General features: G+C 41.2%; 2 protein-coding genes across 4 annotated transcripts in view; one reads left to right on the plus strand and one right to left on the minus strand.

Moving 5' to 3' along the window:
• Positions 1-16,098, plus strand: part of pdgfrl (platelet-derived growth factor receptor-like) — a 20,100-nt gene extending 4,002 nt beyond the window's left edge. Inside the window, exons 2-6 of the mRNA XM_061927769.2 lie at positions 5,411-5,687; positions 5,761-5,912; positions 8,239-8,532; positions 8,625-8,761; positions 15,851-16,098. Coding sequence (XP_061783753.1) covers positions 5,411-5,687; positions 5,761-5,912; positions 8,239-8,532; positions 8,625-8,761; positions 15,851-16,039 — 1,049 coding nt within the window. The 3' untranslated portion in view covers positions 16,040-16,098. The remainder of the gene's footprint in view (positions 1-5,410; positions 5,688-5,760; positions 5,913-8,238; positions 8,533-8,624; positions 8,762-15,850) is intronic.
• Positions 16,099-16,443: 345 nt separating this feature from the next.
• Positions 16,444-27,753, minus strand: part of mtus1a (microtubule associated tumor suppressor 1a) — a 43,325-nt gene continuing 32,015 nt past the window's right edge. For 2 of the 3 annotated variants that reach the window (XM_061927767.2, XM_061927766.2), the window contains exons 9-15: positions 24,999-25,213; positions 24,820-24,925; positions 24,496-24,569; positions 24,328-24,420; positions 17,815-17,931; positions 17,635-17,732; positions 16,444-17,299 (exon numbers count right to left, since the gene is read on the minus strand). In XM_061927767.2, coding sequence (XP_061783751.2) covers positions 17,071-17,299; positions 17,635-17,732; positions 17,815-17,931; positions 24,328-24,420; positions 24,496-24,569; positions 24,820-24,925; positions 24,999-25,213 — 932 coding nt within the window. In that variant the 3' untranslated portion in view covers positions 16,444-17,070. The remainder of the gene's footprint in view (positions 17,300-17,634; positions 17,733-17,814; positions 17,932-24,327; positions 24,421-24,495; positions 24,570-24,819; positions 24,926-24,998; positions 25,214-27,753) is intronic. The other variant, XM_072912265.1, reaches the window with a different exon arrangement.

Genomic DNA, 27,753 nt, shown 5'->3' on the forward strand with positions numbered 1-27,753 from the left:
TGGGTGTTCCAACAGGACAATCACCCAAAACACACGTCAAAGGTGGTAAAGGAATGGCTATGTCAGGCTAGAATTAAGGTTTTAGAATGGCCTTAAACCCCATTGAGAACATGTGGACAATGCTGAAGAAACAAGTCCATGTCAGAGTCCAAGTCCATGTGCTCCAATCACTCTTTCACAAAAAAATAAGAGTTGTAGAAATGATTGGAAACTCAAGACAGCCATGACTTTATGTTCTTTACAAGTGTATGTAAACTTTTGACCACGACTGTATATATACGCATATAAAATTAATTCAACCCAATCTGGCCCCCGGGTCAAGAAGTTTGGGGAGTCCTACCTTCGATAAATGGTTTTCCATTACTTTTTATAACGGACATGTTTTGCTAAATTGAAGTAGTGTTGATAACCTGATATATTTACTGTACAAACTGTACTGGGCTGAGCTGTTATCAAGCCCATCCGACCTATTCTGTGGAGGAAGGTGGAGACTCTATCCTGCTAAGACTGAAGTGGAGCCATGACCAAGTCCTGAGGGCCAGATCAAACAGCCTCAGCTGTGGCATCAACAGGGCGCTTTAATGCACGGGCTTACCTGGGCTGAAGTCCAGGGACCACCGAGGTTAGGGGGCCCACACACAGACATGCATGCACCCGTTGCACATGATCAGGAGGAGAGAGAGAGATTTGTGAAAAAAAAAAAGGAGAACAAACTGGTGAGTTAGATCATACACCTTTTTCAAACTTATGCTTTTGTAGCATTTTCAATCAATTGAATCAAACTTTTTTTTTTTTTTTTTTTTTTTTTTTTTTTAAAGCGCCCCATCAAACCCACCTATAAGTTCTATTAATAATGACAGATACATTTCCCATAAATCTCTGGCGGTTTAGTAAGTTGTTATGAGGCAGAAAATATGGGTTCAATCCTTGTCCAGGAAAAAACAAACTTAAAGAGGAAAGAGTTCACAGAATAGTTACTTTATTGTTAACAGTGGCCTCCAGGTCCGCCTGAATTTCGGGAGATTTTCGGGAGAAAATTTGTCCCGGGAGGTTTTCGGGAGAGGCGCTGTATTTCGGGAGTCTCCCGGAAAATCCGGGAGGGTTGGCAAGTATGATGTATTCAGTGATTATACTATAAAGTTATTTTCCATTTAACTTCACCAGTTTTAGATAATTTTTATTCAAAATCGCAGAATTTTCACATTTGCCGTACAAATACTGAGAAGAGACGGTGCGGTGATCAGCAGCCAGTTGAGGCACGTCACTGCGTTGTGCCTCAACATGGATTGCGCACTGACTCGGCTAACTGCTGGCCTGCTGTGCAGTGAGACCGTATTGCTATATGAATTATATTATACATTTCCATAGTTTAGATAGCTGAGGTATATAATGTACAGTGTATTTTGTCAACAACTGTATGTGTGTAACGTATTTCTTGTGCTGAGCAATCATAAAACTGCTGCGAAGACGCACTGTGTGAGGCTCGCAGTAATCCCGCCTCCTAATGCACCCCCGCCGCAGAATGCACCCCCCGACGGGAGCGCCACACCAACCAAAGCCCACACCCAAACCCTCCACGTGCAAGACCGAATCCACCCAAAAAAAGTCACTTAACAAGAAGCCAAAAAGTGCAAAAACAACAATGCTCGCGCCGGAGGAGCCGTGAACGACTGCAGGGACACAACATTAGGTACACCTGCAGACTGCAGCACGGATTTCATATTTCATTCATTCACAACTCCTCCAACACGAACACCACTGTTCCCGCACTTATAAGTAAAGGTAAGACCATAATAACGTGTTTTTAATTAAATGTGCTTTTTTGTGTGCTACAGTTTGTATGTGTAAAGTTAAAGTTAAGTTAAAGTACCAATGATTGTCACACACACACTAGGTGTGGTGAAATTTGTCCTCTGCATTTGACAGAGGTGGGACCAAGTCATTGTTTTGCAAGTCACAAGTAAGTCTCAAGTCTTTGCCCTCAAGTCCGAGTCAAGTCCCGAGTCAAGACAGGCAAGCCCCGAGTCAAGTCCAAAGTCAAGACTGGAAAGTCTCAAGTCAAGTCCTAAGTCCTGCATTTTGAGTTTCGAGTCCTTTCAAGTCCTTTTAACCACAGACTAATATATTAACACAGATTGTGTATGCTTTTCAAACGCTGTATTTATTTATTAAAACAAGTGCATTTTAAATTGCAGGAAAGAAAATTGTGCTGACATTGCACTTTATAATAGCACTATTAACCAGTCATTTTAAACATTAACTCATTCCTTTACAGAACAAACACATTGAAAAATAAAGTGCAAATGTACTTATTTGTACAAAAGTGTTAACATTGAAAAAACATGACATATACGTGAACATAACAAAAAAGTTGTACTTTTTATATGTCAGGGCCCTATGCTGCATTGCATTTGCAAAAGACCAAATTAGCCAAGAGTCTGTCAGTCATTTGTGCACGATGGGGGCGTAGTATGATGCCACCATGGCTGAAAACTCGCTCCACTGGAGCACTGGAGGCAGGCACTGCCAATACTCTCATGGCCACTCGGAACAGTGAAGGAAGAGTCTTCATGTTCAATGCCCAGAACAAAAGGGGGGAGAGAGTTGTTTTGGGTTGGTGCACTACTTGTAAGTGTATCTTGTGTTTTTTATGTTGATTTAATTAAAAAAAGAAAAAAAAAATTCTTGTGCGGCCCGATACCAATCGATCCACGGACCAGTACCGGGCCGCGGCCTGGTGGTTGGGGACCACTGAGGTCAACAACCAACAGTATGTCAGAAAGCTAGCTAAAACGGTATACATATTCATAATATAGTATACATTTTAACTGACCTTTATTTTACTATTTTTGTCTTTTTTTAGGTGGCTAAAATACGCGGTGCTGCTGACCGCCGTCTAACGTTACGTGTGATATATTGACTAACGTAACCCTGCTTAAAAAAATCATTGAACAAAAAGTATGAATAAGGTAGTGAACTGCAACAGATTCCCGTGTTTGCAATAACGTTATAACGTTAGCAGTGAGTTTACAGCCTCACTGATTTAACTACACAGCAAATAAAAGTCATGTTACTTAGCCAATAAACGTTATCTTACATTCAAAACTTACCGTTCTTTGTGCAACTTCAAATGCCGGACGAAGTTGGAAGTTGTTGCCTCTCCATCAGTAATTTTCGAACCGCATGTGTTGCATACTGCAAACCGTTTTGTTTTGTGTTGACCACCTCGTAATTTTTATACCCAAACAAAATTATTTTAGGTATCATTTTTTGTTCACTGGCGTGTGGTTTGGACATGTCTTCTTCGTTGGTTGTCCTGCAATTTGATTGGATGAATGCTGTGTGATGAAAACAAAGTAGATCTAATTTGATTGGCTGCTGTACTGACAGCACACCAGCTGACACACGCAACGCTGATAGACAAGTACACAATGAAAAATACGGAGCGCTCCCGAATAACTTTTTCATCTTTGGGTTTTGGGGAAAGTAGCAAGTCATGTCAAGTCATGTCAATTCAAAAGGCTCAAGTCCAAGTGAAGTCACAAGTCATTGATGTTAAAGTCTAAGTCGAGTTGCAAGTCTTTTTACATTTTGTCAAGTCGAGTCTAAAGTCATCAAATTCATGACTCGAGTCTGACTCGAGTCCAAGTCATGTGACTCGAGTCCACACCTCTGGCATTTGACCCATCCCTTGATCACCCCCTGGGAGGTGAGGGGAGCAGTGGGCAGCAGCGGCGCCGCGTTTGGAATAATTTTTGGTGATTTAACCCCCAATTCCAACCCTTGATGCTGAGTGCCAAGCAGGGAAGAATGTTGGTATGAGCTTTTAAAAATAACCCGTTAACTGCTGCCAATCAAATGGTGAATAAGATACTCTTTAGGGTTCATATGTTTGTAAATCTGACTGTGATGAAGTCAGTGCCTCACCAGCCATCAACCTCACTGCACGTCACTGTTATATAGACACTTTATAATGTATTTTTAATTATCCAGAACATGCAAAAAAATCATTGATATATATCTAGATACCTTGTTTTGGGTCTTAATTGATTTTTGAACACAGTCCATAAATAGAAAAGTTCAAATATTAGAGCAAATTCTGTAAGAAACAATGTAAACATGAATAATGAGATCCAGCCTTGACAAATGTCTGTATTTGAGTAAATATTTGTACAATTTGAACACGATATAACGTGCTTTACAGTACTGTATATCAAGAAAACATAACAAGGGGGTGATGGACCAACTTTGTATTTAATAACAAAGTCAAAAAAACATCAGCTCGATGAACTGTATTTGCAGCCACCCTGCTTACCTACATACTCATGCACACACATTGTCACTAGCCCTGTGGTGCACTCAGTTTGAAATCTCAAAACTCTCTAACTTTACCAGTCAGGCAACTGCAATGATTAGAAATAACAAAAATAGGTTTCACTTAGAGATGTCCGATAATGGCTTTTTTGCCGATATCCCGATATTGTCCAACTCTTAATTACCGATTCCGATATCAACCGATACCGATATATACAGTTGTGGAATTAACACATTATTACGCCTAATTTTGTTGTGATGCCCCGCTGGATGCATTAAACAATGTAACAAGGTTTTCCAAAATAAATCAACTCAAGTTGTGGAAAAAAATGCCAACATGGCACTGCCATATTTATTATTGAAGTCACAAAGGGCATTATTTTTTTTAACATGCCTCAAAACAGCAGCTTGGAATTTGGGACATGCTCTCTCTGAGAGAGCATGAGGAGGTTGAGGTGGGCCAGGTAGGTTGGGCGGGCTTGAGGCGGGGAAGAGTTAGTGCTGCAAGGGTTTCTGGGTATTTGTTCTGTTGCGTTTATGTTGTGTTACGGTGCGGATGTTCTCCCGAAATGTGTTTGTCATTCTTGTTTGGTGTGGGTTCACAGTGTGGCGCATATTTGTAACAGTGTTAAAGTTGTTTATACGGCCACCCTTAGTGTGACCTGTATGGCTGTTGACCAAGTATGCATGGATTCACTTGTGTGTGAGTGAAAAGCCGTAGATATTATGTGATTGGGCCGGCACGCAAAGGAAGTGCCTTTAAGGTTTATTGGCGCTCTGTGCTTCTCCCTACGTCCGTGTACCACTTCGTACAGCGGCATTTTAAAAAGTCATACATTTCACTTTTTGAAACCGATACCGATAATTTCCGATATTACATTTTGAAGCATTTATCGGCCGATAATATCGGCAGTCCGTTTTTACGGACACCTCTAGTTCCACTTTAACTTTTTTCCACACAGTGAAAATATCAGAAATTACACCTAATATAAAAATATATATATATTTTGGTTCGAAAAAAGTAACTTTAAGCAAGTTACAAACAGCTCATTAAATGAATCAATGCCTATTTATTTATGATCTATTGTCCTCGCAGGTGCCGGCCAACAAGCCAACAAGAGAAGAAAGGATGCAGGAGAGAACCGCATTAGGCCAGGAGGCAAACGAGGGAAGGCGCGTCAACCCAAACTGAAAGAAGGCGGAGGCAGAGGCCACACCCTGCTGACCCAGGTGTTGGAAAAGGGGCGCTTCCTACGTCTGGGCCAGAGTACCGTTCTGAACCCTGGGAACGACCTGGAGCTGCGCTGCAAAGGCAGTAAGATCGGTTGGACTTACCCCCCCTACCTGGACACGTTCAACGACACGCGTCTCAGGTGATGCAGGGAGAATGCAGGGGCTGGGTTTGCTTTTATGGCGTCGCTTTACTTGAATGTTTCACACCTGCAGCGTCATACAGAGTGACAAGTACGGTCAGCTCATCCTGACGTCGCCGTCTGCCGCCGACACCGGAAGGTACAGCTGCTATGTGATCGTGTGTGACGGTAGTGAGTGCGAAAAGGACCACGACCACGCGTTCGCCTCCCACATCTATTTTGCAGGTGACCGCACACACATACTGTACTTATTGTACGTACTGTACGCCTCCTTTAGTTTTATCAGAGCACCTACGATACGTCAGCATACATGTTACCCTAACCGGGAAGTTGTAGGTTCATTTTGTAAGTAAGGTATCTAGTCTAGATGCCTCCTGGACGCCTCCCTGGTGGCGTCCTGTGTTTTAAAATCTGCACCGGAGCAGTATCTATACATATGTAACTTCTTAGTGCAATAACTCACAACACCGTAAATGTATCTTTTATAAACCCGTCCAACCAGAACCCCTCCAACAACTGTGGGCAACATTTGCAAACCCACTACAATAGCCATCCCAGAATCCACCCATAGTCAAAATCCCCTTGCCGGGTATAGACGGCAGGGGCTGAGGGCCGTGGCGGGTGCAGCTGGACTGCCCCCAGGGCTGGGAGGCAATGGCGCTGACAGGGCAGAGGGGAACCCAACCGAATGAGGGCGGTGGGACAAGGAGGGACGGCCGCGGCGTGGGGCCTGGGCCTAGTCCAATAGCCTGGAAACGTCTATGTGGGCCGGCTTAATCCTATCAATCGAAACAGTCTCAGGTCTGTCCCCAATGTCCACGACGAGGCCCTTATCCGAGTGCTGTAGGACCTTAAACGGCCCGTCGTAAAAGGGGGGCGGGGGGTGTGTGCAACAGTCCAGTGTGGGCGTCGTGACGAATGCAGACTAAATCCACCGAGAGCAGGCTGGGGGGCACCTGAAAAACAGGCATGGCGTACTATGACGTGGGGACTTTTGATAAAGCTCTGGTGGCTTCCAGCAGGGAAGACCGCTGCCTAGTCGCTGACCAGGGTGTATTGGCGTCCGGAATGAAATCCCCAGGAATTCGCAGTACCTGGTCATAGACAAGCTCGGCAGACAAGGACTGCAGGTCTTCTTTGGGGCGGTCCTGGGGCCTAGCTTGTTGTTTGTCACCCAGTTGCTATCAGTCAAACCGGCACGCAGGGCAGCCTTCATGGAGCGGTGGAATCGCTCACACAAACCATTAGCCTGGGGGTGGTATGCGGTGGTGCGGTGCAGCTTGAACCCCAGACCCTCAATGACCACGTCCCAGATCTCCAAGGTAAACTGCGCTCACCGGTCAAAGGAGAGGTCCAAAGGAGTTCAGAAGCATGCGACCCACATGCTGATGAACATTCGGGCCACATCAGTGGACGATGTTCACGTGAGGGGAACAACTTCTGGCCTAAGGGTCATCCCGTCCACTATTGTGAGGAGGTTGGTGATACTTTGTGAATTGGGGAAGTGGGCCCACCAAGTCGATGTTAACATGGTCTCGGGGACAGCAAACTGCTACGACGGGGGCCTTGGTGTGGCGATGCTTTTTTGTGCGCTGACAGGCCACACAAGAGTCAACCCAGGCCTGACCGTGTGCCTCCCAGAGAGGAGGATAATGAGGAGGAAGGGGCGGGCGTGGTGGCACCATTGAGGCGGCAGTAGTCGCTGCATGGACACCAGCCACCGTCTGGCTTCGAGACGATGCCCATGTCTGTCCAAAAGGCGAATGATACCAAAGCATTTCATGTTGGGAAATTCGGACTTACAGTGTATCTGCCGCCAGCCTTTCCGGGTTGAGCCGTCAGGCACCTAGCAAGGATGGGGGGGCCTTTGGTCTCGATAAGGTACTCGACCCCATGTGTAGTTGTGTTGGTCGAGAAAGTGGGCTGTGTCAGACTGGGGAACCCACCGAGAAGCTGTTGGTATTTGTCACTTTCAGAGAGCAAGCTGGAGAGACCATAATATGTCCCTTCGCGGCCGTTCTTGACGTCTACGAGCAGCCCGTGGGCGCACAAAAAATCTGCACCAAGAAGAAGAAAAGAGATGTGGGCTGTGACGAACCCCCTGCTTGTAAACGGTTGACCCCCCAAAACATGGTCTGTGTGCCATACGTCCGTATGGGGATGTCGTTGGCGGACGTCTAGGGTGGCTTAGTCCATTGTAGCCGGCAGGATGCTCCTTTGGGCGCCGGTGTCACAGAGGAATCTGCTCCCAGAAACGATGTATTCGACAAACAGTGCCCAGCTTTTTGTGCCTGCGTTTACGGCCACTACTGAGCGGAGGCCTTGGTGTTTCTGCAAGGGGCGCGGCACCAAAGCGGATATATACATGACTTTTACTACAACACCACCATATGTCGCATGAGACTTTTTTACTAAGATGTGGCATCTGTAAAGCTGTATGGAGAAATATTTGTGCCTGGTAATCCAGGCCCAGGTATTTCAAACACACACAAAAATTGTCCTCATATTTAATCCGATGGTTAGAATGGCACACGTTTATTTTTCTCATCAGACAAGGACAACCTCTTTGTCCCATCGGACATCCACTTCCAGATTGTCTACATGCGCCCGGACAAGCCCGCCGTTGTGCCGTGTCGAGTGACCACCCCGCACGCCACGGTGTCGCTGCACAGAGAGGTCCCCCCCGAGGAGATAGCTGCCAATGGGACCTTGGTGACTTACGACCCTGCCGAGGGTTTTGTCCTGCAGACGCCCAGCCTGGAGTACCAGGGGGTGTTCTACTGCAAGGCGGTGGTCAAAGGAACCCCACAAATCTCTACTAAATACCAGCTGCTCTATGTGGAGGGTAAAGATGGCTTTATTGTGCTAAAGTGTAGGGGTCGAGGTGAGTTGCAAGAAGGAACGTGACTTTTTTTGTAATCTTCATGTTGTTGACAGTTCCTAGTAGTCCGCCATTCGTGAGCCTGAAGGCTTCTTCTAAGCTGGTGAATGGAGGCGACAACGTCAACGTGACCTGCAGTGTGATAGGGGAGCCTGACGTGGACGTGAGCTTCACCTGGTCTTATCCAGGCCAGGTAGGGACGGGTACCTTTCACATTTCAATCGATACAGGACCAATTCCCCGTAACTGGGAATCAAAACCAGTATTCAGCGGTACTCATTTTTGGTACTTTTACAGCGCATCCAAGAAGTTTTCAAAGCGCTTCAACTGTTTCAACATTTTATGTTGCAGCCTTGTTCTAAAAATAGAATCATTTTTGCCTTCCAAATTATACACACGACTTGCTGCATTTGCAAACAGCTAAAATGATGTACAAAGCAAACAATCTGCTACACAAGAAGGTACAACAATTCTTCTCAACAAAAAGAGGAGTAATGTAACCTTAGAGGAAAATCTAATTTAAAACATCTGTATGCACATACAATACTTAAAACATCTAGCATATCAGTATGTGGAATTAAATTATAGAATGGATTAAGTAAATAAATGAAACAAAGTAATAATATGATTCAGTCTAAGACAGTGGTTCTTAACCTGGGTTCGATCGAACCTTAGGGGTTCGGTGAGTCTGCCTCAGGGGTTCGGCGGAGCCTCCGCCGCGTAGGTGAAGACACACCCGACTCATCGTGTGAATAAAAACTCATCCCTATCGACGTATTATGGATACCCCCAAACAATGTTCCCTCTAATTTTCGACATGCGTGAGCAAACGCAAAACCTCCTTGAGCATTCAGTGGATCACATGTGACAACGTCAGACCCGCACATGCACCGTGGCCACACCAGCAGCACAAACATGACTAAACAAGTAGTTACATGTTTTATTATTATAATCAAATGACAGTAGTCATTTGATTATAATGATAATGGGATTATTTTCCTAATATAAGTGTTTTGGTCCTCTTACAATGACTATAACAATAAATACTGTTTTTGATGAGCTGTGTACTAGTATTGTATGTCTGGGTGGGGTTTTTGCTTTGGAAATAATGTGTACCCCTTTCAGATATCGCATTTAGTTCCCACTAAAACATTCACATGTTGCACAATGTGTAACGACTGGGTCGCATAATGATGCGGGTGTGGTTCTCCCAAGGATGCAGACGGCTTCGGACACAGTTTGCAGGTAGGAAAATGATTTATTTTAAATATAAATCATATGGTGAATAACAAAAAGACATGCACGTAGCACAAAAGGCAAAACAAAAGGACTAGCGTGGGAGCTAGCAGGCACAAATAGCATAGCATGAAATCTAAGTAGTCGTTATCAGTTGTATGGGAACAAACTAGGAAGCCAGACCGAGTGAGGCCAGGGCAAAGACTAAATAGCCCTCTGATTAGCGCCCGGGCAACAGGTGCGCGTCCCGGACACTAACCAGAGGCAGGTGTATACAATCTGCCGTCATGGCAACAGAAATAAACGAAACTCAAGGTGCTGAAAACACATGTGACGCAAACATAAACAAACTATGATCCGGGCAGCGGATCGTAACACAATGAGATGTAAACATGGGATCATGTGTACATTCCTGTAACTTTCTGCTTGTGAAATATATCTTTATTAGTATTTACTTAATATAATAACATCATTTCATGATCAATATTTATAAATTAAGATTAAATTAAGAAAAAAACATTTAATTTTTCACTAAAGAAGGGTTTGGTGAATGCGCATATGAAACTGGTGGGGTTTGGTACCTCCAACAAGGTTAAGAACCACTAGTCTAAGAGAATGTTGAAACTAAAAGCTTTCACAAAGTAAAAAGATAAAACAAAATACAATTTAATTCATCTCCTAGGTGAACCATAAATTATTTAGTAACTATTTAATTATGAGAATTCTAATGATTGTGCATATGTCTAATATGTATTGAATATTTGTTTACCATATTAATTTATTTACTCATGTATTTAGTCACTGCTCTGTTACAGATAGAGAACACACACATGGGATACAACTGCTATGATACGAAAAAGGGTAGGGTTAAATAAGCTCTGCTTCTTCCTACTCCTTTTCGGATCTCATGCTGTAATGAAACAACTGGAAATATGTAGTGTATTACATTGTAATTGTATTGTATGCTTGCATGTTCGAAATAAACTGAAACAGACTCACTAACAATACCCCATAATGACAATGTGAAAAGTTTTTTTTAACGAAGAAATCCAATGTATATAAGTATTTAAGGCCTTTGCTTAATACTTTTTTGAAGCACCTTTGGCAGAAAATTACAGCCTCAAGTCTTTTTAAATAGGATGTCACAAGCTTACCACACTTATCTTTGGGCAGTTTCGCTCATTCCTCTTTGCAGCACCTCTCAAGCGCCATCAGATTGGATGAGACGCCTTGGTTTTCATACAGGATGTCTCTGTACATTGCTGCATTCATCTTTCCGTATATCCCGACGAGCCTCCCAGTTCCTGTAGCTGAAAAACATCCCCACATCATGATGCTGCCACCACCATGCTTCACTGCAAGGATGGTATTGGTCTGGTGATGAGCTGGTTTCCTTCAAACATGACGCCTGGCATTCAGGCCAAAGTCTTCAATCTTTGTCTCATCAGACCAGAGAATTTTGTTTTTAATGGTCTGAGAGTCTTTCAGGTGCATTTTGGCAAACTCCAGATGTCTGAGAGTCTTTCAGGTGCATTTTGGCAAACTCCAGACAGGCTGCCTTGTGGTTTTTAATAAGGAATGGCTTCCGTCTGGCCACTATACTATACAGGTCTGATTGGTGGATTGCTGCAGAGATTGTTGTCCTTCTGCAAGGTTCTCCTCTCGCCACAGAGGAATGCTGTAGCTCTGACAGAGTGCCCATCTGGTTCTTGGTCAGTGACGTGCGGTGAGGTTCATGGCTGGTGAGGCACTGACTTCATCACAGTCAGATTTACAAACATATGAACCCTAAAGAGTATCTTATTCACCATTTGATTGGCAGCAGTTAACGGGTTATGTTTAAAAGCTCATACCAGCATTCTTCCCTGCTTGGCACTCAGCATCAAGGGTTGGAATTGGGGGTTAAATCACCAAAAATGATTACCGGGCGCGGCGCCGCTGCTGCCCACTGCTCCCCTCACCTCCTAGGGGGTGAACAAGGGGATGGGTCAAATGCAGAGGACAAATTTCACCACACCTAGTGTGTGTGACAATCATTGGTACTTTAACTTAACTTTAACTTTACACATACAAACTGTAGCACACAAAAAAGCACATTTAATAAAAAAAACGTTATAATGGTCTTACCTTTACTTATAAATGAAGTCCATGCGCCGCTGTTGTGCTGGATTAATGAACCCCCTGACGGGAGTGTTATATCAACTAAAGCCCTCACTTCAACTTTCCACGTGCAAGATTGAATCTATTTAAAAAAGTGTAACCGAGGGTTTATAAATGTCACCTATACTGTATGAAACTACAAAATAACAAACACGGAGGCTCCAGTTTACACGAGGACCACTTTATTTACTTTCTTTCAAAAACCTACGCTCCACTCCAAAGTGTCATCACTTCCGCTCTTAGCGCCTTCAAAATAAGAGCTCAAGGCATATACTGTATAACAGCGCATAACAGGAACTTAACATCACAAAGAGGAAAGCCCATAAATTACTGCATGGATTACTGCGAGCAGCCTCAGCCAGTGCGTCTTTTGCAGCCGTTTTATGATCGCTCAGCACAAGAAATACTTTACACACATACAGTTGTTGACAAAATACACTGTACATTATATACCTCAGCTAACTAAACTATGGAAATGTATAATATAATTCATATAGCAATACGGTCTCACTGCACAGCAGGCCAGCAGTTAGCAGAGTCCGCAATCCATGGTGAGGCACAAATGAGTGACGTGCCTCAACTGGCTGCTGATCACCGCACCGTCTCTTCTCAGTATTTGAACGGCAAATGTGAAAATTAAGCAATTTTGAATAAAAATAATCTAAAACTGGTGAAGTTAAATGGAAAATAACTTTATAGTATAATCACTGGATACATTTAACAATTTAATAATTTTTTTTTTCTTTTTACATTTTTTTTCTTTCCATGATGGCAGGTGAGGCGGGGCCTCACCTGCCTCTAGTGACTGCACGTCACTGTTCTTGGTCACCTCTCTGACTAGACTAAGATGAATGCAGCAAAGTACAGAGACATCCTGTATGAAAACCAACACTTACCATCCGACCTGATGGAGCTTGAGAGGTGGTGCAAAGAGGAATGGACGAACCGGCCCAAAAATAGGTGTGCCAAGCTCGTGGCATCCTATTCAAAAAGACTTGAGGTTGTAATTGCTGCCAAAGTGCATAAATAAAGTATTGAGCAAAGGCTGTGAATACTTATATTGCCTACATGTGATTTTTTTTATTTTTACTTAATTAGCAGAATGTTTTCACATTGTCATTATGGGGTATTGTGTGTAGAATTTTAAGGATAAAAATGAATTTATTCCATTTCGGTAGAAGGCTGCAACATAAACATGTGGACAAAGTAAAGTGATGGGAATATTTTCCAGCTGCACTGCATACGTGTTCAAATGTGTTAATTGAGGTATGTTGGGGTAATTGTTTAAAAGCAAATGTGTTTTTATATTTATAATGTAACATCTAAAACTGAGCTGTACTGTCAAGTTGTTTTGTTTTCTTACACTTCTGTGTCTCATTTGCAAGTACTATACTTTCTTATATAGTAGACGTTGCATGCAGTTGCAATTCCAAGGCGTTAGATGGCAGTAGTGTAGACTACGACGTGTTGCCGTAGCCAGAAAGTAGTCTTTGCTACCAAGATGAATGAGTCAGTCTTTTCTTTTGTAAAGTCCCACAAAGTTTTTACACAGTAAGTATTGTACTGATTACACAACAGCTGTATGACTGCGACTTTGATTGATTGATTGATTGATTGATTGAGACTTTTATTAGTAGGTTGCACAGTGAAGTACATATTCCGTACAATTGACCACTAAATGGTAACACCCGAATAAGTTTTTCAACTTGTTTAAGTGCGATTGCTATTTCCTTAGCATGTCTATAGTAAATTTTATGTAAATTAGCATCGAGCTACCACGTTTTAAAAAGTGGAGCTTTACTGTACTTTTGAGCACCGCCTTCTTGTTTTGTTGGCATGTCAAATTGTAACATTACCCCGAGGCAGTCCGGCTAAGTCCGCTCGGCGTGCTTGACTGCACCGGCCAAGTACTTGAGCCGGTGTTGGGTTTACAACCTGACATGATATCGCGTGCAACAAAGGTGCTGACATATGGCAGTTTGATTTTTCATGAATCGGTACCCGATAGTAACAAAAGACTTTGGTCGGTATCTACTGTATAAAAGTACCAAATTCGGTACCTATTTGTAGGTGAGAGGAACACAATGCAATTTGTTTCCCCAATCAAACAGTCACATCATTGCAAATTCTGCAACATTTAATTTATAGGTTGAAATCACTGTTGAAAAACAGTGGTACATATTGTAATAGTGTAGTGGTCCAATTTTTTCTGGTTGGTAGGGAATCAAATATTTATTTCACGTTTTGTTCCACTTTTAAATTAAATCATACCAAAAACTACCATCTGGATATCAAATAATTATATGCACCAATGTAAATATTAAGGCGGCACTCCTCGGACACCGTGTTTACGTACAAGAAATTTCATGGCTGCAACATGTGCCAAAGTAGTTGGGAAAGGGCATGCTCACCACTGTGTTACATCACCTTTTCTTTTAACAACACTCAATAAACGATTGGGAACTGAGGAAACTAATTGTTGAAGCTTTGAAAGTGGAATTCTTTCCCATTCTTGTTTTATGTAGCGCTTCAGTCGTTCAACAGTCCGGGGTCTCCGCTGTTGTATTTTACGCTTCATAATACGCCACACATTTTCGATGGGGGACAGGTCTGGACTGCAGGCAGTCCAGGAAAGTACCCGCACTATTTTTTTAAGAAGCCACGCTGTTGTAACACGTGCTGAATGTGGCTCGGCATTGTCTTGCTGAAATAAGCAGTGGCGTCCATGAAAAAGACGGCGCTTAGATGGCAGCATATGTTGTTCCAAAACCTGTATGTACCTTTCAGCATTAATGGTGCCTTCACAGATGTGTAAGTTACCCATGCTTTGGGCACTAATGCACCCCCATACCATCACAGATGCTGGCTTTTCAACTTTGCGTCGATAACAATCTGGATGGTTAGCTTCCCCTTTGGTCCGGATGACACGATGTCGAATATTTCCAAAAATAATTTGAAATGTGGACTCGTCAGACCACAGAACACTTTTCCACTTTGTATCAGTCCATCTTAGATGATCTCGAGCCCAGAGAAGCCGGCGGCGTTTCTAGATGTTGTTGATAAATGGCTTTCGCTTTGCATAGGAGAGCTTTAACTTGCACTTACAGATGTAGCGACGAACTGTATTTAGTGACAGTGGTTTTCTGAAGTGTTCCTGAGCCAATGTGGTGATATCCTTTAGAGATTGATGTCGGTTTTTGATACAGTGCCGTCTGAGGGATCGAAGGTCACGGTCATTCAATGTTGGTTTCCGGCCATGCCGCTTACGTGGAGGGATTTCTCCAGATTCTCTGAACCTTTTGATGATATTATGGACCGTAGATGTTGAAATCCCTAAATTTCTTGCAATTGCACTTTGAGAAACGTTGTTCTTAAACTGTTTGACTATTTGCTCACGCAGTTGTGGACAAAGGGGTGTACCTCGCCCCATCCTTTCTTGTGAAAGACTGAGCATTTTTTGGGAAGCTGTTTTTATACCCAATCATGGCACCCACCTGTTCCCAATTAGCCTGCACACCTGTGGGATGTTCCAAACAAGTGTTTGATGAGCATTGCTCAACTTTATCAGTATTTATTGCCACCTTTCCCAACTTCTTTGTCACCTGTTGCTGGCATCAAATCCTAAAGTGAATGATTATTTGCAAAAAAAAAATAAAATAATGTTTATCAGTTTGAACATCAAATATGTTGTCTTTGTAGCATATTCAACTGAATATGGGTTGAAAATGATTTGCTAATCATTGTATTCCATTTATATTTACATCTAACACAATTTCCCAACTCATATGGAAACGGGGTTTGTAATACAGCACCAATCTGTGGTAATGTTGACTTTTTTTTTCTTTTTTTTTTATATACCTGCAGTCTGTCTTCTCTCTTTGTTCAGGGGCAGCGTCCAGTTCACATCCACACAACATGGAGGCTGGTCAACAGAGGACGCGGTCAAACTACACGAATGACCCAGAGCGTGCTGAGCGTGGAAGACATGGAAACCATCGACTTTGGAAAGTACATCTGCAAAGCCAAGAACCAACACGGCGAGACGCTGGTGACAACAGACATCACGTCAGACTAGCCTGTTATGCTTTTGGTGGTCTATTCATAACTTGTATAATAAAGCTATACTTTGCCGAATATCGTGTTGAACACGTTAACAATTCCAAACGGGCTGAGTAAGGGGAGAGGATAACAGTGTTGGGCTCCTCATCACCTCTTGAGTTAAAAGTGTGATGCAGGAAAAGAAGCAAGGAGCTTTGAAGCGAGCCACAAAGAGCAGGGTCTGTTTTAAAAGTTTGCCAGGCTGACATCCTAATGTGCTCCGTATGTGGAATGTGTTACGCAGGCCCAGAACATGTTTGGTTTTAGTGCTGTTTTTCCACTTTCTGAGTTTTAACATTCTGCAGTAAGCTCGCAGGACTTCACGAGAATAGTGTAATGCCATTTATCAATAAAAGTCTTGACATTTTATAAGCGCTCACAGATAACTCATATAGCAAGTTTAAAATTAATTTATTAATTGCATATTTCAAAAAGAGTGACACCAATAATAGTATTTCCACACAAATTCGATTTTAGGGGTGTAGCAAAGTCCTTCCTGCCGAAAGACCCTGACTTTAAAGCTGTGTTAGGGTTTTGGGGTTCAGCACGGCGAACTTTAACAAGACTTTGGTTTGGTCCCTTGAAAAAACAAAAAAAAGGGGAAGGCCACAAAGTTGGAGGCTGCAGATTCTAAAAGAGATTCTGCACCTGCCGCAACTAGCATTCATACATGGAAGCACAAACAATTAGAGGGTCACTCGTGCACAAAATAGTGAAACGGTGCGGGGTTCCTACGCATGCAGTGTGTGAGTACAAGCCACCAGTGGTTACAACTCGAGAAAGAAAAATAGTGTTCCATAACAAGTCCTGAGATTCCTTTCACTTCCCCTTCCCACAACTCCTCAATAGACGTGACAGCCAAAGAACATTGTGGCCATTCGTATTAAGTGCGTGTGCATCGTTTTTGTTTTGTTTTTTAAAGTCAGTGTCTCTGCGGGCGGGGGACATCTGAAGAAGCCGTCTCCGCCCGCTGAAGTGCCAAGAGGGTCGACTTGAAAGAAGCCGCCGTTATCTGGGCGAGAAAGGCGGGGAAAAACAGGCGCCAGGACTGCGGGGTGATTGGAAGCTGAAGGAGTGGGAAGGAGATGTAGAAGTGGGAGACATCTTGTTAGGGCTGCTCACGTCTCCGTTGTGGAGCTTCCACAGCAGCTCTTCATTCTCCATGGACAAACGCTTGTTCACCTTGGACTCTTTCTGGAGGGACTGCTGCAGCACGGCCTGCTCTGTGGACAGCTGCCTGCGGCCCAACGAAACATCACATCAGACAACACGCACAACCAAAACTACACACTGCTGCTGCCCATCAAAACAAGAACTGATTGCTTGGAGACGACCACAATGTATCCCACCAGACGTACTCTGCATGTTCTTATTGATGAAAGCATAATGAAATGCACCCCGGCGGGAGACCATTTCTGTACATTCACAGTCACTGTGTCAAACTGTTAACACATTGTCGGAAACCACAAAGCATCAAATAAACCACACGCATGTGGATGAGGATTTACCTGAGAATGCATGAGGCAGGTAACTTCCTAGTAGTGCAGGGAATTGTTGGGTGTCATATCTTACCTTGAAAGTGCAGCATGCCTCTCCATACGAGCTTTGAGGTCCTCGTTCTCCTGCTGGACCCGCTTAAGGCTTTCATCCAACTTCACGTTTTTCTCCATCTGGACCACAAAATAAGTAAATGCTTGATTTTTTTTTATTCTTACAAATAGGGCAGTTCATTATCTCTGCTGGAGATCTTACAAGTTTGTCAATTTCCATCATCTTCTTCTCCTGCTGGTGGAGTTGTTTGTTTTTGATATCCAGCACCACCTTCAGGCTTTCCAGCTCCTGCTCCAGATAAACAGTGTGCGAGTCCTTCTGCAGAGACACACAAATATATTCTAATAGGATCTAAAAAACAGCAGCAACCCTGTGTTAGCCATAGGAAGTATTCAGTATATACTAAGTAAATATAACAATTCAGTAAAATAAGTAGTCAACAGGGGGCGCTATGCAGAGGTGTGGACTCGAGTCACATGACTTGGACTCGAGTCAGACTCGAGTCATGAATTTGATGACTTTAGACTCGACTTGACAAAATGTAAAAAGACTTGCAACTCGACTTAGACTTTAACATCAATGACTTGTGACTTCACTTGGACTTGAGCCTTTTGAATTGACATGACTTGACATGACTTGCTACTTTCCCCAAAACCCAAAGATGAAAAAGTTATTCGGGAGCGCCCCGTATTTTTCATTGTGTACTTGTCTATCAGCGTTGCGTGTGTCAGCTGGTGTGGTCTCAGTACAACAGCCAATCAAATTAGATCTACTTTGTTTTCATCACACAGCATTCATCCAATCAAATTGCAGGACAACCAAGGAAGAAGACATGTCCAAACCACACGCCAGTGAACAAAAAATGATACCTAAAATAATTTTGTTTGGGTATAAAAATTACGAGGTGGTCAACACAAAACGGTTTGCAGTATGCAACACCTGCGGTTCGAAAATTACTGATGGAGAGGCAACAACTTCCAACTTCGTCCGGCATTTGAAGTTGCACAAAGAACGGTAAGTTTTGAATGAAAGATAACGTTTATTGGCTAAGTAACGTGACTTTTATTTGCTGTGTAGTTAAATCAGTGAGGCTGTAAACTCACTGCTAACGTTATAACGTTATTGCAAACACGGGAATCTGTTGCAGTTCACTACCTTATTCATACTTTTTGTTCAGTGATTTTTTTTAAGCAGGGTTACGTTAGTCAATATATCACACGTAACGTTAGACGGCGGTCAGCAGCACCGCGTATTTTAGCCACCTAAAAAAAGACAAAAATAGTAAAACAAAGGTCAGTTAAAATGTATACTATATTATGAATATGTGTACCGTTTTAGCTAGCTTTCTGACATACTGTTGGTTGTTTACCTCAGTGGTCCCCAACCACCGGGCCACGGCCCGGTACTGGTCCGTGGATCGATTGGTATCGGGCCGCACAAGAAATGTTTCTTTTTTTTTTCTTTTTTTAATTAAATCAACATAAAAAACACAAGATACACTTACAAGTAGTGCACCAACCCAAAACAACTCTCTCCCCCCTTTTGTTCTGGGCATTGAACATGAAGACTCTTCCTTCACTGTTCCGAGTGGCCATGAGAGTCTTGGCAGTGCCTGCCTCCAGTGCTCCAGTGGAGCGAGTTTTCAGTCATGGTGGCATCATACTACGCCCCCATCGTGCACAAATGACGGACAGACTCTTGGCTAATTTGGTCTTTTGCAAATGCAATGCAGCATAGGGCCCTGACATATAAAAAGTACAACTTTTTTGTTATGTTCACGTATATGTCATGTTTTTTCAATGTTAACACTTTTGTACAAATAAGTACATTTGCACTTTATTTTTCAATGTGTTTGTTCTGTAAAGGAATGAGTTAATGTTTAAAATGACTGGTTAATAGTGCTATTATAAAGTGCAATGTCAGCACAATTTTCTTTCCTGCAATTTAAAATGCACTTGTTTTAATAAATAAATACAGCGTTTGAAAAGCATACACAATCTGTGTTAATATATTAGTCTGTGGTTAAAAGGACTTGAAAGGACTCGAAACTCAAAATGCAGGACTTAGGACTTGACTTGAGACTTTCCAGTCTTGACTTTGGACTTGACTCGGGGCTTGCCTGTCTTGACTCGGGACTTGACTCGGACTTGAGGGCAAAGACTTGAGACTTACTTGTGACTTGCAAAACAATGACTTGGTCCCACCTCTGGCGCTATGTACTGTATACATGTAATGTTAGATCTCAACTTGAATGTACCATATTTTTCGGGCTATAAGTCGCAGTTTTTTTCATAGTTTGGCCGGGGGTGCGACTTATACTCAGGAGCGACTTATGTGTGAAGTTATTAACACATTACCGTAAAATATCAAATAATATTATTTAGCTCATTCACGTATGAGACTAGACCAGGGGTCGGCTCTTTAGCGCCGCCCTAGTGGCTCTCTGGAGCTTTTTAAAAAATATATGAAAAATGGAAAAAGATGAGGGGGAAAAATTTTTTTTTTTGTTTTAATATGGTTTCTGTAGGAGGACAAACATGACAACAAACCTCCCTAATTGTTATAAAGCACACTGTTTATATTAAACATGCTTCACTGATTCGAGTATTTGGCGAGTGCCGTTTTGTCCTACTAATTTTGGCGGTCCTTGAACTCACCGTAGTTTGTTTACATGTGTAACTTTCTCCGACTTTCTAGGACGTGTTTTATGCCACTTCTTTTTCTGTCTCATTTTGTCCACCAAACTTTTAACGTTGTGCATGAATGCACAAAGGTGAGTTTTGTTGATGTTATTGACTTGTGTGGAGTGCTAATCAGACATATTTGGTCACTGCATGACTGCAAGCTAATCGATGCTAACATGCTATTTAGGCTAGCTATATGTACATATTGCATCATTATGCCTCATCTATAGGTATATTTGAGGTCATTTAGTTTCCTTTAAGTCCTCTTAATTCAATGTATATCTCATGACACACTATCTGTATGTAATATGGCTTTTAATTTGTTGCGGCTCCAGACAGATTTGTTTTTGTATTTTTGGTCCAATATGGCTCTTTCAACATTTTGGGTTGCCGACCCCTGGACTAGACGTATAAGATTTCATGGGATTTAGCGATTAGGAGTGACAGATTGTTTGGTAAGCGTATAGCATGTTCTATATGTTATAGTTATTTGAATGACTCTTACCATAATATGTTACGTTAACATACCAGGCACGTTCTCAGTTGGTTATTTATGCGTCATATAACGTACACTTATTCAGCCTGTTGTTCACTATTCTTTATTCATTTTAAATTGCCTTTCAAATGTCTATTCTTGGTGTTGGGTTTTATCAAATACATTTCCCCAAAAAATGCGACTTATACTCCAGTGCGACTTATATATGTTTTTTTCCTTCTTTATTATGCATTTTCGGCCGGTGCAACTTATACTCCGAAAAATACGGTACATTTGACATATTTGTATTTTATATATAGTAGGGGTGCTCGGAAAAAAAGTGATTCCCATCCAATTGGTGAATTGTATTTATTTAAATTCTAAATCGATTATTTTTGAAAAAGATGTTTCAGGCCACCTCGACGCCTATTCACTAAACAGCCAAGAGGAGCTAACTTATTTTGAAAGATTTTATTATACTTTTTATACCAAATAATGTATTGCAAGAATCAGTTTGAATGGAGAATTGATTCTAAATTGAATCATCACTCCAATAATCGAATCGTGAGTTTTTGTAAGACTCACATCACAGATGTGTATGTTTATTAATATGTATTGTCCCGATCTTTAAATACATGTAGCACTGCACTAGGCTCACATAATGGCTACACTAGAGGGAAGTCAAAGTGAATAGAAGATATGGAAATCCAAAATTATGTAAATAATTAAGTATTGTTTTGGCAAACTCTACACAAGGCCAAAGCCTTCACTCAAACAGAAGGGCCTCATGTCCAAATGTGAGTTTGGCTCTCATTTCCCCCCAGAGGACATAACTGGAATTACAGACAAAATTTCCCAACAGCTGAAGACCATCCAGCAATCAGGAAGGCTCTCACCTTAAGTCTGCAGTGCTCTCTCAGACTTCAGGCCAACAATCACTCTTTGTTTTAATCCAATGATGAGAGATTTGTCTCATCATTAGATTAAAACAAAGAGTGAAGTCCCAGTGTAACCTCTGATCGAAAAGTCAAAACCCTTTTCAAGTTAGGGGAGAGCACAAACAAACAAAACATAACTTGACAAGTGTAATGTAAATAAGTATTCTCAGGAGAGTGAAAGCTGTTATAGCAAATTTACATTTTGTAGTAAGATAAAAATAATGCTCACATTATTAATTTTTATGTGGAACAATAGTAGTTATTAGTCACCCATTTGGGATAAAAATTATAACGTTATAATTATAATAAAATAATTATAATAAATTTACAATTATAAAAATGATAAATTAATACATATAAAATAAAAACTATTAGATACAAATTAAAACAAAAGCAACACATGTAAGTAAAACATAATGATAACTACATGAAATGAATGTAGTTGAAGTACCACTGATAGTCACACACACTAGGTGTGGTGAAATCACCCTCTGCATTTGACCCATCCCCTTGTTCCACCCCCTGGGAGGTGAGGGGAGCATTTAGCAGCAGCGGTGGCTGCGCTCGGCAATCATTTTGTTGATTTAACCCCCAATTCCAACTCTTGATGCTGAGTGCCAAGCAGAGAGGCAATGGGTCCCATTTTTATAGTCTTTGGTGTAACTCGGCCGGGGTTGACTAGGCTCACGACCTACCAATCTCAGGGCGGACACTCTAACCACAAAGCCACTGAGCAGGTTAAATATTGTGCGTTGGTAAATCGTGATGTTGATTTAATCTAGTGAGATTATATTAGATTTCTTTATTTGTACCCACAGGTAAATTTGGCTCGCAGTGAGAGACATTCATACAAAACAATATAATACATAAATAAAAAACAGTAAAATAGTTACACAAATTGTCATCATTCTATGCTGCCCAATACAATGCATTTAGTATGTCAAGTGAGATACGATATCTGACCACTCTAGTATAGTACACTGTATTCAGTAAACCTATGAGGGGTTTCCAAATTGCAACAAAATTCTGTAGAGAGCCTTTGAGAAAAAAACAAAAAACAATTCAAACTTTAAATTAAATAACACCTCCCTGATCCTTTGATCGTACAACAGAGGTAGAGCATGAAGAAAAATAAATAAAAATGCCTAGCTAGAAGCTGTTACCTACACTTTTGTACACTCTGTGAAAATGTTTTGGACCCGGGATGCCCTAAATTGGGCCCACGGCCCAAATATCGCCCACAAAAGGGTGGCTTCGGTTCCCCCCTAGATTGCCAAGATACATGTGGCGGTGGGGGTGTGGTCACCAAGATGCCATTGTATAGTTTGCATAATTTGCTGTGATTTGCACATTTTGTGGGTGGCTGTCTGCGGGTATATTAGACTTAGACTTCCTTTTTATTGTCATTCAAATTTGAACTTTACAGCACAGATAAGAACGAAATTTCGTTACATAAACTCATGGTAGTGCAGGATAAAAAAGCAATAAGGTGCATATATAAATAAATAAATATATATAAATAATATATATACTATATATATAAAATAAATAAATATATATTATATATATATAAATAAATAAATAGATTACTGTACGGATAAATATATTGCACTTTTTCACATGCGTCCACGTTTATGGATATCTGGCATATATTAAAGTTACGTCCACATTGCAGACATGCTGACTCCACTCCAGACAATCGCATGTGTCTTTTTTACATCACAACATCCGGTTCTAGCAGCAAGTGCTGTTTTCGGTGATCAAAGTATTTTTTCCAGAGGCCGAATTTTGATGCATCACTAGTCAATAGTGCGCAAATAAAAGGCTATTTATATCAATTTATACTGTAAAAAGCTGTGGATGGTAATGCTTTATTTTTTATTTGGTTTTGATTTAATGTTATTTTTTCTAATGATAACAAACACACTGTCCATGCCTGAAAGCGAATTGGCGGAGAAAGAGGACGTTTTGTTGCTTTTGGGGGGAAGCACGGGGGACAAACCTGTTGGAATTAGGCCGGTTGTTGTCACAAGATTCTCAAAAAACGTTAAAAATAGCGAGCGTCTTGACTTTTGACTTCTTCTGGGGGCCACAATGCATTTTATTAGTTCAATTTGTTTTCACGTAAAAAAACATTTTTAAGGTGTGGCGGTGCACCACATTCAGTTACATTAAGGGGAAACACTGCATAGTCATGATGACCACTTTTAATCTCACAATTATTGATGGCATGTGTGCAAGGCTAACTGGTTGCCATCTATTGTTCTTCTGCCATACTAATGTTATTAAATGTAACACTATATACATTAATTAAATGAACTTGATTATTAGACTTAGGCCATTGGGTGTCTGGCTTAAAATCATTGTTTGGCCTGCGGCCTATTGGCACATTGGTTTGTGCACCTCTCTTTTAGGCAGATGCATCACCAGTACATGTTTATTGTGTTAGAAAGCTGCTTTCATTATTCAACCACTGACAGCAGATGTATGGTAAGGGTGGTTCAAATAAGTTCCTTCAATTACTTAACATGGTAGAATGATGAATAGGTTCAGAATCAATAGCGATGTGGCGGGGCAGTCTCACCGTACTACTGCACTTTACATTATGACATCGTACCTGACTCTCAGCAAGCTCTATCCTCTTGTTCTCCTCTGCGGTTAGCTTCTCTATCATGGCAGCATTCTCCTGAGTCAGCACTTCTATACGTGCCTGCAGACAGAACCCAGAGCTTAATAGATCCACACGGCATCCAGACATGGTGGCTGGTCACAAAGTCCAACTTACAGACAGTGCAGCTTCCGCGTCTTTTAAACTTGCTTCTAAAGACTCCAGCTGCTGATTGTGGATATTTCCGAGCTCTGTACAAGTTATGTGATATTTTAGTATAACAAGAAAAATAATTGCAACCTGCCATGAGTTAATGAATATACCTTTAGGGTAACTGGGATGCGTAAATACATATATTGAAACCGTAATATGTCTTATGTGACTTCATCTTAGGGAAAATTATTTTCAATAGGATTGTTTATTTAAAATATGCAAGCAGAACCGATTAAGTTTGACCTTAGAGGTTCCACTGTGCTTGATGCAATGTCTCCAATCACTCACCCTGTAGTGACTGCTCATGTTGTTGCTTAACACATTGCAGCTGTTCTACATGGCCTTTTTCTAATTCCACCTTCATGGACTTATGGCTGACTTCGAGTGCTTCCATCTTTTCGAAACACATAGAAAGGATTTAATTAGGACCACCAAAAAAAAAATACAAATAACGTGCCTTCACAGACCTGTTGCTGTAGCAGAGCTCTGCACTTGTTGGCCTCCTCTTGATAGCTGAGGTGGATCTTGTCACACTCAACCTGGTAGAAGACCTGCAGTCTGTGCTCCATGTCTTCCAGGTCCTTCTGGTGCTGCTTCTGCAGTCTCTCCATTGTGTTGTCCAGAGCATTCTGCAAGTCCTGCTTCTCCTTCTCCAATTGTTCAAAGGATTTGACAGAGCACACTGCAAAATACAAACTGCATTCAGTACACCTGCTCCTTTCATATACAAGATACTCGGTGGAGGTTCTGTAACTGCAAAACGAGATTGTTGTGACTAGATCAGTAGGGCCATTTAATAACTTCTGTTCCATGCTACAAATGATACACTACATTCTTCTAAAAGTCATGGAAACATTTACATCACTTGACTACATCCATCAACAACTCCAAAGTTATTTATGGCCAAGAGTTACACATTTTGAAATTTGGAACATGGGTAAAGGATTTCATAAAATGACATTTTAAACATTGTGCAAGCAGAGGCTGTTGCTCTTCCATCTACTTGTTTGTGCTCAGAGCTGCCAACATTTTGTGTTTGCAATCCAGGAGATTGCCTAAGTCATCCCCACCCAAAGAAAAGAAAGGGGGTGACGGTGTGTGTTGGGTATGACAAAGAGAAAACGTCTGAATGTTGAAAATAAGTTTGCAGATGCTATTCTGGTGTAGTTGTGTCCGACAGTAACCTGTTTATTTAAGAAAATTGATGCTCTTGGTCATCTTTTCCACAACCAGGCAGTATTTTATATATCCACACAAAAACATCACAATCCGAGAGATTTTTAACTTTGGTCGGGATTTCGGGACACACGCGCAGGTTCCGAGTTTCCATCAGAATCCAGAAGAGTTGACAGCTCTTTGAGTGTACTGTATGCTGACCACGTTGGTTGTGACCAACTCCATAGTGGTTGACCACTGATAAAAAAAATTAAAAAAAACATGTCCGAGTGTCTGATAGTTCTGACTGAATGTTAAGATGTGTAGGGCTTTTCAGATAAGGAGGAATTAAACTGCACACTGCAAAACGTGGAAATCTAAACAAAATAAAATACCTGTAATAGAGGCCAAAAGTGCTTGTTTTATTTAATTTAAAATACTTTTTGGTTGTAGAGATTTTCTGTGTTAGACTAATTTGTTTATCTTAATATATGACTCAAAAAAGCAAATTGATTTACTATATAAAATACCTCTGTTCACAAAAAAAATTTCTAAATGAAAAAAAAGATACACAATTGATCATGTTTTTAACTTAATCAACTGATTTCCACTTTTTGTAGTCCAGGAGTGAACTACAAGTTTGTAGTGTGTAGTGTGATGTGCCACATTTCTCAGAGTGGAATAATCATAGCAGATCAAGGGGAGGAGGCAAAGCCAATAACGGGATCATCTATCAGGGTCTGGCACATACAGGCCAACAGAGGTCTGCATTCTGTAAACATGTTGAACTGGGATGTGTTTATATGAGCCTTTGTAGCCCAAATTCATCAGTTGAAAATTTGTGCGGTCAAAGGATTAACTTTTTAATAATATTAATCAGTTTTTGTGGTTTAATTTAGATTAATCATGTACAAATATAATTTACTTTAAATCTATATCAATGGTGTTTCATTTTGTATGAGTAAAGAAACTCAAGAAAGAAGAGAATATATGCACGCAATGCTTATTAAGCATCTTTAACATCATGTACATGTTCCCCCTCAAAAATACATTTATCCACTTTAATGGACATGTTAGGTTACTGCTTTTGTGTTATTAAGGTGCTATTTTAAAGTGGAGTTGAAAAGTTTGATGAAAAGAAAATAATACTTTGTTGGTTGACTGTTCCGTTATTTTATTTGTATACTCAAATTTCCCATGCAGAGGGCCAACGTGCTGTTTAGACTTGTTTGGTTCTGCAGCATGTCACTACCAGATTAACTGCCCATTTGTGTTGGGTGGGATGATGATGAATTAATCCACATTAAAGCGTTAATTTTGAAAGAATACACCTTCTGGCTCATTGATGACTGTTGGGTCTATTTTACCACACATCTAAAGTTAGATGCATTCTGGCCCACGACTACAAGCAACAGCTACAGTAGATGTGATATGTGGAATTATATTTAGGGATGTAAGGCAGTATCATAAGTTCTGGCAGAAATGTACATACATGTACTATTTTAGGAAGAATGTGAAGACTGCTGAGGAAAGCAGAAGAAGAAAGTTAGGTACCCGATTAGCGAAAAGAAAAAAACGTCAACATTTTTTTGTTACATGTAGACAAAGTCAGAGTGACTTCAACTAAAGAATGTGTTAGATCGGTGCTTTGCAGTTAAGAGCAGTCATGTGGAAGTCCCGAGGCATTTGTAACAAGGTGGGTGCACGCAAGCATTGTGTGTCTTTCTGAAAAATGTTAACGGAAAGAAAACTGTAAAAATTACTCAATCATTTGGGTAGAAGACAAAGGGTTAACAGATAGAACTCTGGTTAAGTACATCTGCCTTTTAAAAATGTGATTTCCCAAAACAAAGCAATATTTACAAGAATCTTCTTTTGATGATCTTTAGCTCGTTTGTTAAGATTCTTCTTAAAACTGCTTTTATACAACAGTGTAAGCGTAGTGAGTTGTGAACAAAGGTTTCAGTTGTTGCTGTGTGATGACTAGTGTGTTAATTTGTGTTGGAGGGTCGCTCCATAAGCCCAGAACTCTTGTGTGCTGCTTAAAAGCTAGCCGTGGAATCAAAC

Source organism: Nerophis lumbriciformis, linkage group LG35, assembly GCF_033978685.3.
Source record: "Nerophis lumbriciformis linkage group LG35, RoL_Nlum_v2.1, whole genome shotgun sequence".
Taxonomy (NCBI): Eukaryota; Metazoa; Chordata; class Actinopteri; order Syngnathiformes; family Syngnathidae; genus Nerophis; species Nerophis lumbriciformis.